At 39.9% G+C, this 13,691-nt stretch overlaps 2 protein-coding genes across 8 annotated transcripts in view; one reads left to right on the plus strand and one right to left on the minus strand.

Annotated features, from left to right (window-relative positions):
* The window catches only part of LOC129718843 (E3 ubiquitin-protein ligase HECW2), an 87,909-nt gene extending 75,603 nt beyond the window's left edge, over positions 1 to 12,306 (plus strand). For all 4 annotated transcript variants that reach the window (XM_055669966.1, XM_055669967.1, XM_055669969.1 and 1 more), the window contains 3 exons: positions 6,818 to 7,009; positions 8,747 to 9,013; positions 9,075 to 12,306. In XM_055669966.1, the coding sequence (XP_055525941.1) occupies positions 6,818 to 7,009; positions 8,747 to 9,013; positions 9,075 to 9,882 (1,267 nt within the window). In that variant the 3' untranslated portion in view covers positions 9,883 to 12,306. The remainder of the gene's footprint in view (positions 1 to 6,817; positions 7,010 to 8,746; positions 9,014 to 9,074) is intronic.
* The window catches only part of LOC129718844 (monocarboxylate transporter 12-like), a 473,704-nt gene that overhangs the window by 364,790 nt on the left and 95,223 nt on the right, over positions 1 to 13,691 (minus strand). The window lies entirely within an intron of this gene.

Consider the following 13,691-nt stretch of genomic DNA (forward strand, 5'->3'; position numbering starts at 1 on the left):
CTAAGAATTGTGGTCATGTCGTTCTGTGTCCGTTTGTACTTGGCCTTGTTCACCCTCATCGATTTACTCTTATTTGCTCTTATTCACCGCTGCCTTGCATACCCCATCATACCAGTTAGTCGGTTCTGCCGATAGGTACCTTCATTCCTAGTGTTGTGATCTCTCTGAGAGCTGTGCGAATCCTGCTCGAGATGCGTTGCACTAAGCTTTTCCACCGTAGGTAGTACCGCTTCGAGTTGATGAGCGAATTCCTCCGCAGCCTGCCTGGATGTTTCTGGCTGCTTTATGGCGAACCGCGGGGTTCGCGTGCAAGCATACCGTAACTAGGAAGTGGTTCAATATCCGTGACGCGTTTGGAGCGTACGTTTGTACCTACTGTTTGAGACCAAGCGGTCGTCGATGAGAATAGTTATTAGCATTCCGTTATAATTACATGGCCTGATTCACAAAACTTCTCCAATACACTCGGTTATTGACTGCTGCTGCCACCAGATATCGTTCCTCCTGGTCTACCCATCTTGCCCGCTGCGCCCCTGGTCGTCATCTTCCAACCGGATTCGAGGCAAACATCATCTTCGCAGGGTGGGGGAAGGTTGTACGAAACGCACCAGTTAAGCATTTGCGCGATTTACAGCGCTTCAAATCATTTCAAAGTGACATTGAACGTTTGGGTGTTATATTGTATGTTTATGACGAAGTTTATTATAAAATACTCGATTTCAATGTCTTTTTTGGTAAAAATTACCATTGCCGCCAAACAAGCCCGTGACCAAAACGCACCACAACAAAGGTCAGTATGCTCCAAAGCAGTAAGCTTTTATGCAACTGGCAGAAATCAGCACGTGAGAAGCGCTTGAAGTATCAAAAGTAAAATCAAAAATTATGGAACATGCTCTAAGTTGTTAAGCAATCTCCTGCAAGCTTTTCATAGTGCATTCTGCCCCAATTTTAGTTTTGATTGTTTTTAGGTAAAAGTTCACGAATGTTATGAAATAATTTGAAATACTCATAGTATTATAAACTCCAAAAGTGTAAAGGTTAGGGGAACCATAGTTTTTTGTATTATTTACAAGTCAGTTAATCATAAAAGCTTAAATAAAATTCATGAAAAATTACATGTTGGACAGAGCCACAGCCGATTACACAGTTTTTTGAGTATTTTAGTCATTATAGCACACTTTTTTAAATGAAAACTGTAGAGAAGCTGGGTTTTTATGAGAAAAGCGAAGAATTTCGTCATAAAAAGCCACATGTGTAAGTATTTTGGGGAATTAATAGCATGGGCCATCTTACTCAACTGGTGCATCTTGTACGGTTCTCCCCTACAATCAAAAGCAATGGAACGTGCCCTTAGTTGTTAAGCAATCTCGTGCAAGCTCTTTTAAGTGCATTCTGCTCCAATTTAATTTGATCGTTTTTAGGTAAAAGTGAAAAAATTTAGTGAAATGAATTGAAATATTCATGGGAATTTAAATCCCAAAAGTGTGAAGGTTAGTGGAACCACAGTTTTTTTTGTATTCTTCACAAGTCAGGTAATCATAAAAGTTTCTATAAAATTCATGAATAATTAGATGTTGGACAGAGCCACAGTCAATTGTACAGTTTGAGTATTTTAGTCACTATGGCACACTTTTTTATATGAGAACGTTAGGAAAGCTGTATTTTTATGAATTTAAGAAAAGCGCAGAAATTCTTCATAAAAAACCACATGTGTAAATATTTTGGGGAATTGATAGCACGGGCCATCTTACGCAACTAATGCGTTTCGTATGATTCTTCCCTAATTGTCCGGCACTCTTGCAACATGCCTCGTCTAGCGTATCCGTTCAGCTTTAGCCCCCTTTTGAATACTGGGTTCGCCGCAGCGTTGCGCGAGCTCATAATTCATCGTCCGCCTCCATATTCTGTTCTCCTGCACACCGCCGAAGATCGTCCTTAGTATCCGTCGTTCGAAAATTCCGAGCACTTGGAGGTCCTCCTCGAGCATTGTCCACGTTTTATGCCCGTAGAGAACAACCTGTCTTATGAGCGTTTTGTGCAGGCTACACTCCGTACAGAGGCTTAGTCTGTTCGACCACAAATGCTTGTGGAGCCCATAGTAGGCACGACTTCCGCTTATAAAACGCCTTCGGATCTCACAGCTGGTATCATTGTCCTTAGTTACCAGTGAGTCAAGATAAACGAACTCGTCGATTGCCTCGAGTTTATCGCCGTCGATCGTAATGTTACTGTCTAGGCGTTGTCGGTTCATGTCATCAGCAACGCAAACGAATTGACTGGATTTGAACATCGTACCCCGCGTTTTGATGTCCGCTCGATTCATTACATCCTGTAGTGCAATGCTGAATAGCAGGCAGAAGAGACCATCACCCTGTCGAAGCCCTTTGCGGGATTCAAATGGACCCGACAATCCACCCGAAATCCGCACGCAGCACTGCGTCCCATCCACCGTAGCCTTTATCAGTCTAATCAGCGCCACCGTTTTCGTCTATGGCCTTCCACAGCTCCTTTCGGTCGATAGTATCATACGCGGCTTTAAAGTCGTTGAATAGGTGGTTAGTGGGGGTTCTTTACTCTCGGCATTTCTTGAGGAATAGCCGTATTGTGAAGATTTGGTCCGTCGTAGACCGTCCTTCCATGAAGCCGGCCTGATAACTTCCCACAAATCAGTTGGCAAGCCGTGAGAGTCGGCGAAAAATGATTCGGGTGAGCACTTTGTAAGCTGCAATCGGGACAGTCCAATTTGTCGCCTTTCTTATCAATAGGGCAGATAGCCCCATCCTTCCACTCCTCCGGTAGCTGTTCTGTATCCCAAATTCTTGCGATCATAGTCAATTCGGTTTGCTGTACGCTGATCAAAGTATCCTCAAGTGGTTTTGTGAATGTCTTTACGGGAAAATAAGGTACTTCGGACTACTAGCCCTCGGGAAGCTGTAAAGTTAGCGAATGTTAGCGTGTGTAAGGTGTGCATTCTACCTAGCACTATTTGGCTGGTGCCCAGCTAGTTAGTGGCATCGCCCTGCAGCCACAAATCCTTAGTATCTTCTCTTTTTGCCGACAAAGTTCTTAGAGCACAACAATGTCAAACTCGTGGGGTTCCAATTGGCTTAGTGAGAACCAGTCACCACCCGGGACATCCCGTGATCTACAGTTCTACGTACAAAGCTTCCAACCACCATCGTCATTTCGTCATATACATGAAATAAACAGTTCTTAGTTCACTAGTAACCATTGCCAACTATGATTCTGGATTCTTGTTAAAAAGCAAAGCCTTGGTGCTACATTCCGATTCGGAAATTGACCTTCTGTTTACTATACACAGACTTCGCAGCCAACCGTTAAGTGTACATGACAATTGCGGGGCTAGCGCTACGATCCTATTGACACTAATAGTCTCTCCCGAGTCAAGACTCGAACCTACCACGACTGGTTTGTTAGGCCAGCATCGTACCTCGAGACCAGCTGGGGAGACTATTGTAGGCACAAATAAAATTGATATCTGGCTCATTTTATATTGTTTACATGATTATGAAGAGAAGTCATTTGCAACTTATCCCTCAGTGGTGTTTTTACTACAACTTCACTACTTTTTGATTGATGTAACAAATAACCCTTAGACATTTTACGTATACCAAGAATTTTTTTCAACTGCAGCTATACACTCATGGAAAAAACATCTTTCATCTTCAACATCGTTAAAATTCATTCAAAGTGAAGAATTATATTTCGGATATTTTCGATTTTTCAAACTGTCATATAAAACCGTGGCTTCTGATTGAAAATTCAGCTTTTTCGTTAACAGACATAATACGATGCTTAAATATAGGATATATTTGAAAATTCTAGTGGGGAAACATTAAGATCGATCTTCATTAACTGTACATTAACTGTACTTTATATTTACCTGCGTGCCGTGACCTTCAAGACAACAAGTTTCGCGAAGTAACGGCATTTTAATTGGGCAACTACGTTTAAGGGTGTTCAATGATTATAATCCGTTCTACAACCGAAACAAACGACAGAAGCAAAGGGTGCATTTATTATTTCTATCCCTTCATTGTATGGCCTATAATAGTGATGGGAAATATCGAGTAAATCACTAATATCGATCGCTTCCGAGTTTTTATCGATGAATCGATAAATTATCGATGAGTTTGGCGTTTACAATCAAACCTATCTAGCTTTGGCAAGGGAGTGAGAGGTCGCCAAGGCAGGAATAATTTTTATTTACTTTCGAGTTTTCCTGGAGTTTATTTAGCCATTAGAGAATTAGGAACAGTAAATAATTATTTAAGTTAACTTCTACATGATATTTTGCAAGTGCAAGAGATAAAACGCCACCTGGTGTGTTGCCTGCGACATATCGATAACTATCGTTAGCGCTGAAACTCAGTGACATTATCGATAATTACGATAAATATTTATAACTTTCCCTTAGCTAGTTCATAATTTTGCCTTGCGCATCGAGTGTGGTTCTGTGGATAAAATACATCATGGTAGTTGTGCCACTGGTATAGTTAACAGTTTCGAAATAGGAAAATTAGGTTTAACCTAAAACTGTTCTTTTCGTTCAGTTTCGAGTCCCTTCGATTAAAATAGAATTTTGCCACACACATTCTGCCGTTCCAAGCATAGTTGTCCCAGTGTGCATAAGGTTTGTGTAGAACATGGGACTACTATGCTTGGAACGGCAGCATTCTCCTCAACAAACTGAGTTTATTTCCTAGTTTTTATTATTTTGAGAATAAGAGAAACAAATCCCAAAGTACGGAATTTCTCTCTCTCAATTTTGTGTAACGAAATTAAAGCAACTGCTTAGGTTTGAAGTTGAAACAAAAATTTAAAACAAAATTTAAATTAGTTTTCTTGGTATAATTACATAGTCAAAATTGCGTTTGTTGTTTTAGAGTATTGTTATTGGTTAAATTGATTCAATTTTGGTCAAAATTGTTGTTTTGGAAGTGTGATTTTTTGACGATATTTTATGCACTTTTTTTTTCGAAAATATGGTCTTTTAGAAAGCTTCTGTGCAATACCCTGCAACACACGGCAACCATTTTGATCGACCATCTTTGATCTGGTTGAAAGTTTGCCCAGATGTTCCTATGGGCTAAGAAGATCATTTTTTTAAATTCTATTTTACTATTAAAATTGTAAAATGCTAAATACTGCAGGGCTGATAGCAGATTTCCTTTTAGAGACTTGGTGTTGGTTTTTTTCACCTGAAACACCAATTTGTTAGAAATAATGCATATAATTTGTATCATTTTGCTGAAAAGTATTCGATTATCCGGAATATAAGATAAATACATTCCGGATAAGGTAACTCCCCTCCTCTCACCTTAAATCCCCACTAGCTCGTAGTCGGCCGCGAGATATAAAAAATGTGCCTCCGTCTTTTCCCTGCTAATTTAGAATTAAAAAAAATGTACTTGGCTCAGTTAAACTAAATTGTATCGTGCCGTGTCAAATAAACTATTTTAAAACTAAACATTCCGGATAATCAAGTTTTCAGGATAATCGAATCACAGAAACATTATTCAAATCAGCGATTAACGAACATAGGATAAATATTTCCTTTTGTTATTTTACTTGTATGATGTAGTGGCGTAACCAGTAATTATTTCTGAGGCGAAAAGAGTTGAGAAACAACAAAAAATAAAGCGGACATTTATTATGTTCACCTTATTGGAACATGTCTGTATCAAACATGCCGGAAGTGACATAGATGGTAACAAATATGCCAAAAGTATGGGATGGTAAAGGTAAAAATTCATAATAAAAATTAAAAAACGAACTCCGAAAAAATAAAATTCCGGTCAGTCGAGTCTAAAACTCCAGATAATCGAATCCCGGATAATCAAGTCTCCGGATAATCGAGTCCGACCTGTATTACTAAAAACACTTTCATTTGCAACCAAGATTGTCGGAATCGATTTCCCAATCATAAAGTTGTGAAATTATAAACAGTAATTTGATGTTGAATGCGCAAAGCTTGTTTATAGCAATGGATTTACTGATTTATTAAGTATTTTGCTCAACAAATCCACTGGATTACTGGTATTTATTTTTAAATTCTCAATATTTTATTGCTAGATAAATACTAAAAAAAATGAACCTTTTGATAAAATTATCGAAATAACGCTACCATAAACAACTGCGATATTAAACTTTGATGTTGCGGTTAAATATAGGAAACCTAATCCGTAATCTAAAAAAAGCTTGTGGACTATTGAGTGTATGGATGTAATCTTTGACAACCGTGTTTATAATCTCTTTCTCACATGATATCAGATTAAACAGCTTTTCATAGTATCAATATGAATTCACGTACCACTAAAGAGTAGATTAACGTGGATTTTGGTTTTGTTTGTGAATCAAGATTCAGCTGAGTTGAAAAGATTTAAGTCCGCTCTGTTTTATCCTATATATGGTATCCATTTCTAACGTACGAAAATATTCGATTGGACTCTAAACCCGGTTGTAATTGGTTGATATCTTATCGTATCGAATTCATTTGCACGTGATTTTGTAAACGTACACGACAATGTGCAACGATAAATTTAGCAGAGTGTTTGTCGGTTTGCATTCTGCAGCTAAATTTATACCTTGTGATGGCTAATGGATTAACCAGGATTCTGTTTTGCTCCCTTTTCGAGCTTTATGACCTACGCGTAAGGCGATTACGTACTGAGTCATAAGAACACTACTCTGAATCTTTCGTTTGAAAAATGCGACTCGTTCTGCGGGTCATTGTCAATAGATGTAGCTGTAACATAATCAAAAACACACTTTCACATTCTTTTTTCTATTTCAGCCTTTTCGAGAACGATATTATGAGCTACATCCCGGTGGAGGCTCGCAGTCCACAGGGATCACCGAATCATAACAATGCACGGGTTCCGCAGCGGGCTCCTCCACCTTTCCGGCGGGATTTCGAGGCAAAATTACGAACCTTCTACCGCAAGCTGGAGTCGAAAGGATTCGGCCAGGGACCGCATAAGTTGAAGTGAGTTGCTTTGTATTTGTTTTTGTTAAGCAGATTATTAGTTGTTGCTTGTTACAATGACATTGGCCGTTTTATAATCTTTGCGTTCCAATGAGCAGTGTCCTTCAGATACAACCGATATCGCTCCAAGCAATGCAGAGGCATACCAAAAGCACTAAAATATAAATCATTATCTAATCGTGCGATTCTGTCTACCGCACACCCACCCGAAAATCTTATCTCTCGCCTTATATTAACTTCATGACCTGATTCATTCGCGGCGGTTGTTGCAAGTTTGTCGATCCGGAAAATGATTTGCCACGGTCAAATTTGGCGGTTTGGGTTTAGCTGGTTGAGCGAGAGTGGTAAATATGGTAACCTTTTACGGCCGGAAGATCAGCCATGAAAAAATAGGATGAATGTTTCACGATACATCCGCTGCTATTAACGGATCAAATATGGATGATCAGACTTTGCAGCAGGCAGTGCACGCTACACTGCTCTGCGGTGTCTAGCAGTTCACCCTGCAACATAAATAAATTGCTAATTTAACGAACGCTACCGACCGGGTAGGCTAAAACCATCACACATGGCTGGCCATCCGGGTTACCAGCTGTTTTACTTTGCACCTAAGATGGACGACAGGGCCTTAACCGAGCTGGTTCAGTGCCAATCGGCTGAAGAATTATTGTGGGATTGCGATACAATCACTACACCGATGTTTAGTATCGATTTTTGTTTATTTACTTCCTCAACTACTCAGTGTCGATAGTACTTAGTCACTTCACTCTGTGTGTGTTCTATGTTAAGTGGTGTTTATAACTTAAGTGGTGTCTATAAGGAAACGAGAGGTGCGCTTACTTTCATTTTTCTACTGTTTCAGTAGGGTGTAGGACTAGTTCGTCAGGGGTTTTCTTCGTCTTAATTTTTGCTTCATTCCAATGAGAAATATATGATGAAGAAACCCCCTGCCGAAGTCCCACACCCTACCTACAAAACTTCAAAAACATTTGAAAAGTATGAAGATTATTAGAAATGGTTTTTACATTTTCGACTAATATCGAATCAATTTGAGTACAAAACACCACTCAGTTCTATTTGATTTGAATGCTTGAAAACCCGAAACTACTTCGACCGTTACATCAAGTGTTTCTTTGGGAACGAAAATAAGGCCGTTACAAATTTTATTTTCATTTTATGTCGACATTTATTTGAGTGCAAGTTACAAACGTCATAACTTGCACACAAACTTAGATCAAAGATATTTCTTTTTTTTTCGTCTCGGTGTTATTTATTTTTTGCCACCCCCTCTGCTAACTTTGATAACCTTGGACATTAAAAGAATTCGAAATTTGTATCAGCCTAACTTGTTTAATTGAAATGAGTGAGTTTTCATTTCATTAACAAATCAGTATCGAAATCTTCAATATGGTTTGACTGACAACATCGCCATATCAATTTCCTTTCAGGTCTACTTATGATTGATGACAAAATAAATAAAATATTGGTTCTAATATTGATTAAGAACCAGTTTGCCTTAATTGTGTCAGATTGAGGTTAAGTTTTTGTACGTAAGATGTTATGTTGGGGTTGATATAAGGTTTCGTTGACTCGTAATCGTTTATAAGACTCAAAATATAGTCCTTATGGTAATGTTTCTTGATTCAGGCAGAGTTTCTTTTTTGGGATGTTTTTTCGAATTACATATATTTAAAAATTCTCTAAATTACCCCCATTTCGTTCCTTTTCTCGTCACAGATTACACATCCGCCGGTCTCACCTGTTGGAGGATGCCTTCCGGCGGATCATGTCCGCCAACAAGAAAGATCTTCAGCGAGGGCGGCTGGCCGTCCTGTGGGACACGGAGGAAGGACTCGATTATGGTGGTCCCTCGCGGGAGTTTTTCTTCCTGCTGTCCCGGGAGCTGTTCAATCCGTACTACGGTTTGTTCGAGTATTCAGCCAACGACACTTACACGGTGCAGGTTTCGCCGCTGTCCGCGTTTGTGGACAACAGCCATGATTGGTGAGACGCACGCTTGTTTGCTTTAAATCAAGTTTTAAATCGATTTTCTCCCATTTTTTAGGTTTCGCTTCAGTGGACGCGTTTTAGGCCTTGCACTGGTGCACCAATATTTACTGGATGCCTTCTTCACTCGACCTTTCTATAAAGCGCTCCTACGGTTACCGGTGGCACTTAGCGACCTCGAGTCTTTAGACAACGAATTCCATCAATCGCTGCAGTGGATTCGGGATAATGATATCGGTTCTGGAGCGTCCCTAGGTCTTACCTTCTGTGTAACGGAGGAACTGTTGGGGAGAGTGGTAGAACGTGAACTGAAACCGGGTGGTAAAAATATTCCAGTGACTGAAAAAAACAAACGTGAATATTTGGAACGGATGGTCAAGTGGCGTCTGGAGCGTGGAGTGCAAGAGCAAACAGAATCGCTGGTACGGGGCTTCTATGAAGTCGTCGATCCACGATTGGTATCCGTATTCGATGCCCGTGAGCTGGAACTAGTGATTGCCGGAACGGCAGAGATTGATCTCAACGATTGGCGCATCAATACTGAATATCGGAGTGGTTATCACGACGGCCATCAGGTGATCGTTTGGTTTTGGCATGTGATAGAAAAGTTTTCCAATGAGCAGCGACTAAGGCTGCTGCAGTTCGTGACGGGAACGTCCAGTATTCCGTACGAAGGCTTTGCGGCCCTTCGCGGATCCACCGGTCCGCGGCGGTTTTGCATCGAAAAGTGGGGCAAACCGAACGCTCTCCCGAGGGCGCATACTTGCTTTAATCGATTGGATCTGCCGCCGTACCCGACGCCTGATGTTTTGTACGAAAAGCTTCTGCTAGCGGTAGAGGAGACGAATACGTTCGGAATTGAGTAGCTAGCTGACAGCAATGGCGAGCCTTGGCCCGTGTATCTAGTGCTGTTTCTGTTTTATAGTGTATTTATTTTCTATTTTTTGAAGATTTTAATCGTACAGCTGCTCTGAAAGAGACTAGAGGCCACAGAGGGTGCAGGCCGCTTTTGGTGTTTGCAAACGAAAGGAAAAGTATATAGCATGCACAGCACGTAGTGAAACGGTTACTAAACAGTCAGTAGTGTGTGAATTGGCCTAACGAAAAAGCGCGATTGCCGCAAGTGCTGTTGCCGCATTGATGGTCTACAGGGGAAAAAACAAGCTCCGCGCGGATTATCAGTGCGAAACGAAGTGCGGGTGATTTCGTATTAAAAAAGTTGAATCGTGCACCGTAGAAGGTGAAGGCGCAGGTGAGGTCAGTGAAAAAGACGGAGAGCGATGAATAGGGGGCAGAATTTGACGGCTAGGTGTAGTGGTTTCTAAGATTGGTGGTAGGCTAAGAGAAAACAATGTGCAGAGATTTGAATATTTCCAGAGAGGTATTTCGTACACCACGCTAAACTGTACAGCAATTATCTGACAACATTTCAATCTGTTAGTTGGTTTTCAGTGTTTCAACAAGCATTTTTTCGATATTTGGAACTCGATGATTGGATTAATCAAAATAATACGTTTACGCTGGTATGCAAATCAATTTAGATTTGGTATTCACATATTGTTGTACATTTAAATCACGCCGTTGCCACGACAATTAATTAATTATTCTCTAACGGCAACAATAATTTGTCAATAAGAGCGATAAACTAAAATCACATCCTCTGTCGGCCAACAAAAACCAATCGATAAATTTACATTACTGCCATACAAATGTCATCTGTTGCTCATTAATTAAGTTACCAACTTCAACATTTCGCTTCGGTGGGCCAGACGAGCTGCTCGCTGCCATCAATACACTATGTGGACATGCCGTTATCGCAGAATCTCCTTTTTCTTCGCTTTTTCCGTTTATTGCTCTCGGACTCAATCTGTCTCAACTGTTGAGGCAATGCTGGAGACTCCCCCTGAGCATCTAGGTGACAACAAGAAAGTAAACGGGTGCGAATTTTCTAACATTTTATGAGTGATTAGTAATTGAAGAACAATAACTAAGAGAGTGTTGCACAGCTTCATAGCGTTGACTAATGACCACCCTAAGGTGGCGCAATTGATCGGTGACATCAAACGACAATCGCAGCTAATGGCGGCGGATTAGGAGAAGTGTAAGGAAATTTACATCTAATTGCTGTACACGATTCTATGAATATGGTTCAAGTGTAGTAGACTAGTAGGATATAAGAACGTGTTTTAGTTTTCAATGCGGAATATGTTAATAAGGAAAAAAACACAGCAAACAATACAACTGCACGTATCCATTGGATATTCCAATAGTGGCACCTACCATAGAAAGCACCCGTAAGTAACGTTATTTCAAAAAGTCGTCGCTTTATTGAAATATTATACGTTCAACAAATGTTCTCTTCTAGTCAGAACTGATAAAATTACCGATTACCCAATACAATAGACATCCCTCTGAGGATAGCCAGACTTAATAATCTTTAGAATATCCCCAAGCGCCCAAAGCACACATACAGGTACACTTATACCCGCATATAGATACCATTAATGAAAAGTCCCGCCACCACTGAAACGATACCGTAGAGCAAAAATAATAGTCGTATTTCCCTAAAACCGTATCGTACAGTATTGCTTACTAATCGAATCGCTTCGACACATCGATCGATAATAGAGCAGTAGTAACCAAGCTATACTTTCCTGCTAGATGTAATTGTTCGCTGCCGTCAAAATTCGAAGACAATTCGATAAAAAAGCCGTTATATTATAACAAGGGAAATTTAAAAAAAAATGCATGTTATTCGGAACCTCACTTTACCTGCTTTCCATCTTACAGCAAGTGACACGAGAAGCAGAATAACCACGATTCGTAGAAAGACACCATCTTCTGTCATTATTTTTGCACAGTTGAAACAAGTCTGTGTTGAACTAGGATTAATAAAGGTGCATGTCCTTTTATTATAATTTTCTGCCGTGTACTTTCGTTAGGGCTCCATCCGTCTCATTAGTTTTTGGGCCAGTGTGTGTATGCGTCTCGGTATTGTTTTCTACAACCGATCTGAGGTTACATGTATTCGCGAGCGAGGGGTGTTTTTTCGTAATAACCATTACTATGTTTTACTGTGTAAGACTAGGTGTATATGATTTTATCTGGTTAATTATTGTTTAGTAACGTAAATCTTCGAAAACGTAAAGGTTTTTACCATTTCTTCGGTACATTTTAAGTTTTGTTTTCAACACTTGTCAGATCGATCAGTCATAATTTTAGTGAATATTTTATTAGATGGTACTATCGTTAGAAACGCTTACGCAAATAAACCAAACATTTAAAATTTATCACATCTCCGCAATCGCATAAATATTGTGAAATCCCTCTATGGGCTGATGTTTTGTGATAGAAAATTTTTTAGATGCTGGATACTACTGTTGCAGAAAGCAATATTGGAAAACTTCACATCGAAATATCATCCGTTATTTCAATAGGTAGCAGGGCAACCGTTCATTAAAGTAAAACATTACTAGATCATTAAACATTTCGGTCAGGTTAATAGCCCTTTGCATTCCTGGGCCATCCATTTCCACATCCAAATAAATAATAATTTCCAATATCCTGTCGGACAGCAAACAGTACCGGGTGCTGTTTCTTTTTTTATTGTTCAACCCACGACAGGGTCACCATCCTCGAATGACCCATTGCTTCTTTGGTCATTAGTCAAACATGACACGTTTGCTTCTGCCGGGTTTTTCCTGGTTTAGCCAACCCATTGAACGGAACCGCGTGTTGGGCGCTCAGAAAGCACAGTGCGTTGAGTGTGTGGAAAAGTGGGACAAAAATCAACAGTTAATCACATGAGAAATCGTTCGCACTGATAAGAGATACTATTTGAATAAATGACGAATGTCAAATACGTAATAATAATGCCGGTACCATTCTAAGTACAAAAAATCCATAGAACAACTATGTAGCTCAATTGCAGATTAACTTGTCATATAATTTGACAAAACCTTCTACAGTGAATTCGATTCATTTATTATGATTACAGTGTGCCTAAACTTATTCTTAGATATGATATAAAAACGGAACGCAGCACTGTGCGACGTTTGCTTTTTCACCCCGCACAAAGCTGCTGTTGATTGGGGACAGCAAAAATTATTTGTGATCCGACACACAACAGCATCCTGGTGGTGACGGTGACGCTGATGGGTACGAGGGTAGTCTATGAGAAATATCTTTCCATTCTCTGTTGGCCAAGGACGAATAGGTAAATTTTGCACCAATGGGCTTCGGTGGCCTAGTTTTTTAGCGCCCGATTACTTTTGGGTAAAACCCGAGTCGCAAATAACGCTTCCCAGCGGGCTATAAACGTAAAGCGGAAGGTCTGATTTTTTGGAACGCTTCGAAAATCTTGTTTAACGAGTTAGATTCTATTGAATTGAAAATCTTTCTTAGCGAGTTTTATTTTGCGGAACTCAAGAAGAAGAAAAAACGTTATGACTGCAATCAAATTTTATTTTCCGTCATTCAGGTGCATTCAATGCTTACGGTTACGAGCTTGATAGTGCACTAGTTTCTGGCTTTTCGTTTCTGCTATTTAACCCCCGACATCGTAGAGAATTTCAATCCCTTGCTAAACAGTACCGCATTCCGAACTTGACAATTTCAAAGAAAAATGAAAATATGATATTTATAATAGGACTTTGTCTCTTTGTCGATGATAAAA

Source organism: Wyeomyia smithii, chromosome 1, assembly GCF_029784165.1.
Source record: "Wyeomyia smithii strain HCP4-BCI-WySm-NY-G18 chromosome 1, ASM2978416v1, whole genome shotgun sequence".
NCBI lineage: Eukaryota > Metazoa > Arthropoda > Insecta > Diptera > Culicidae > Wyeomyia > Wyeomyia smithii.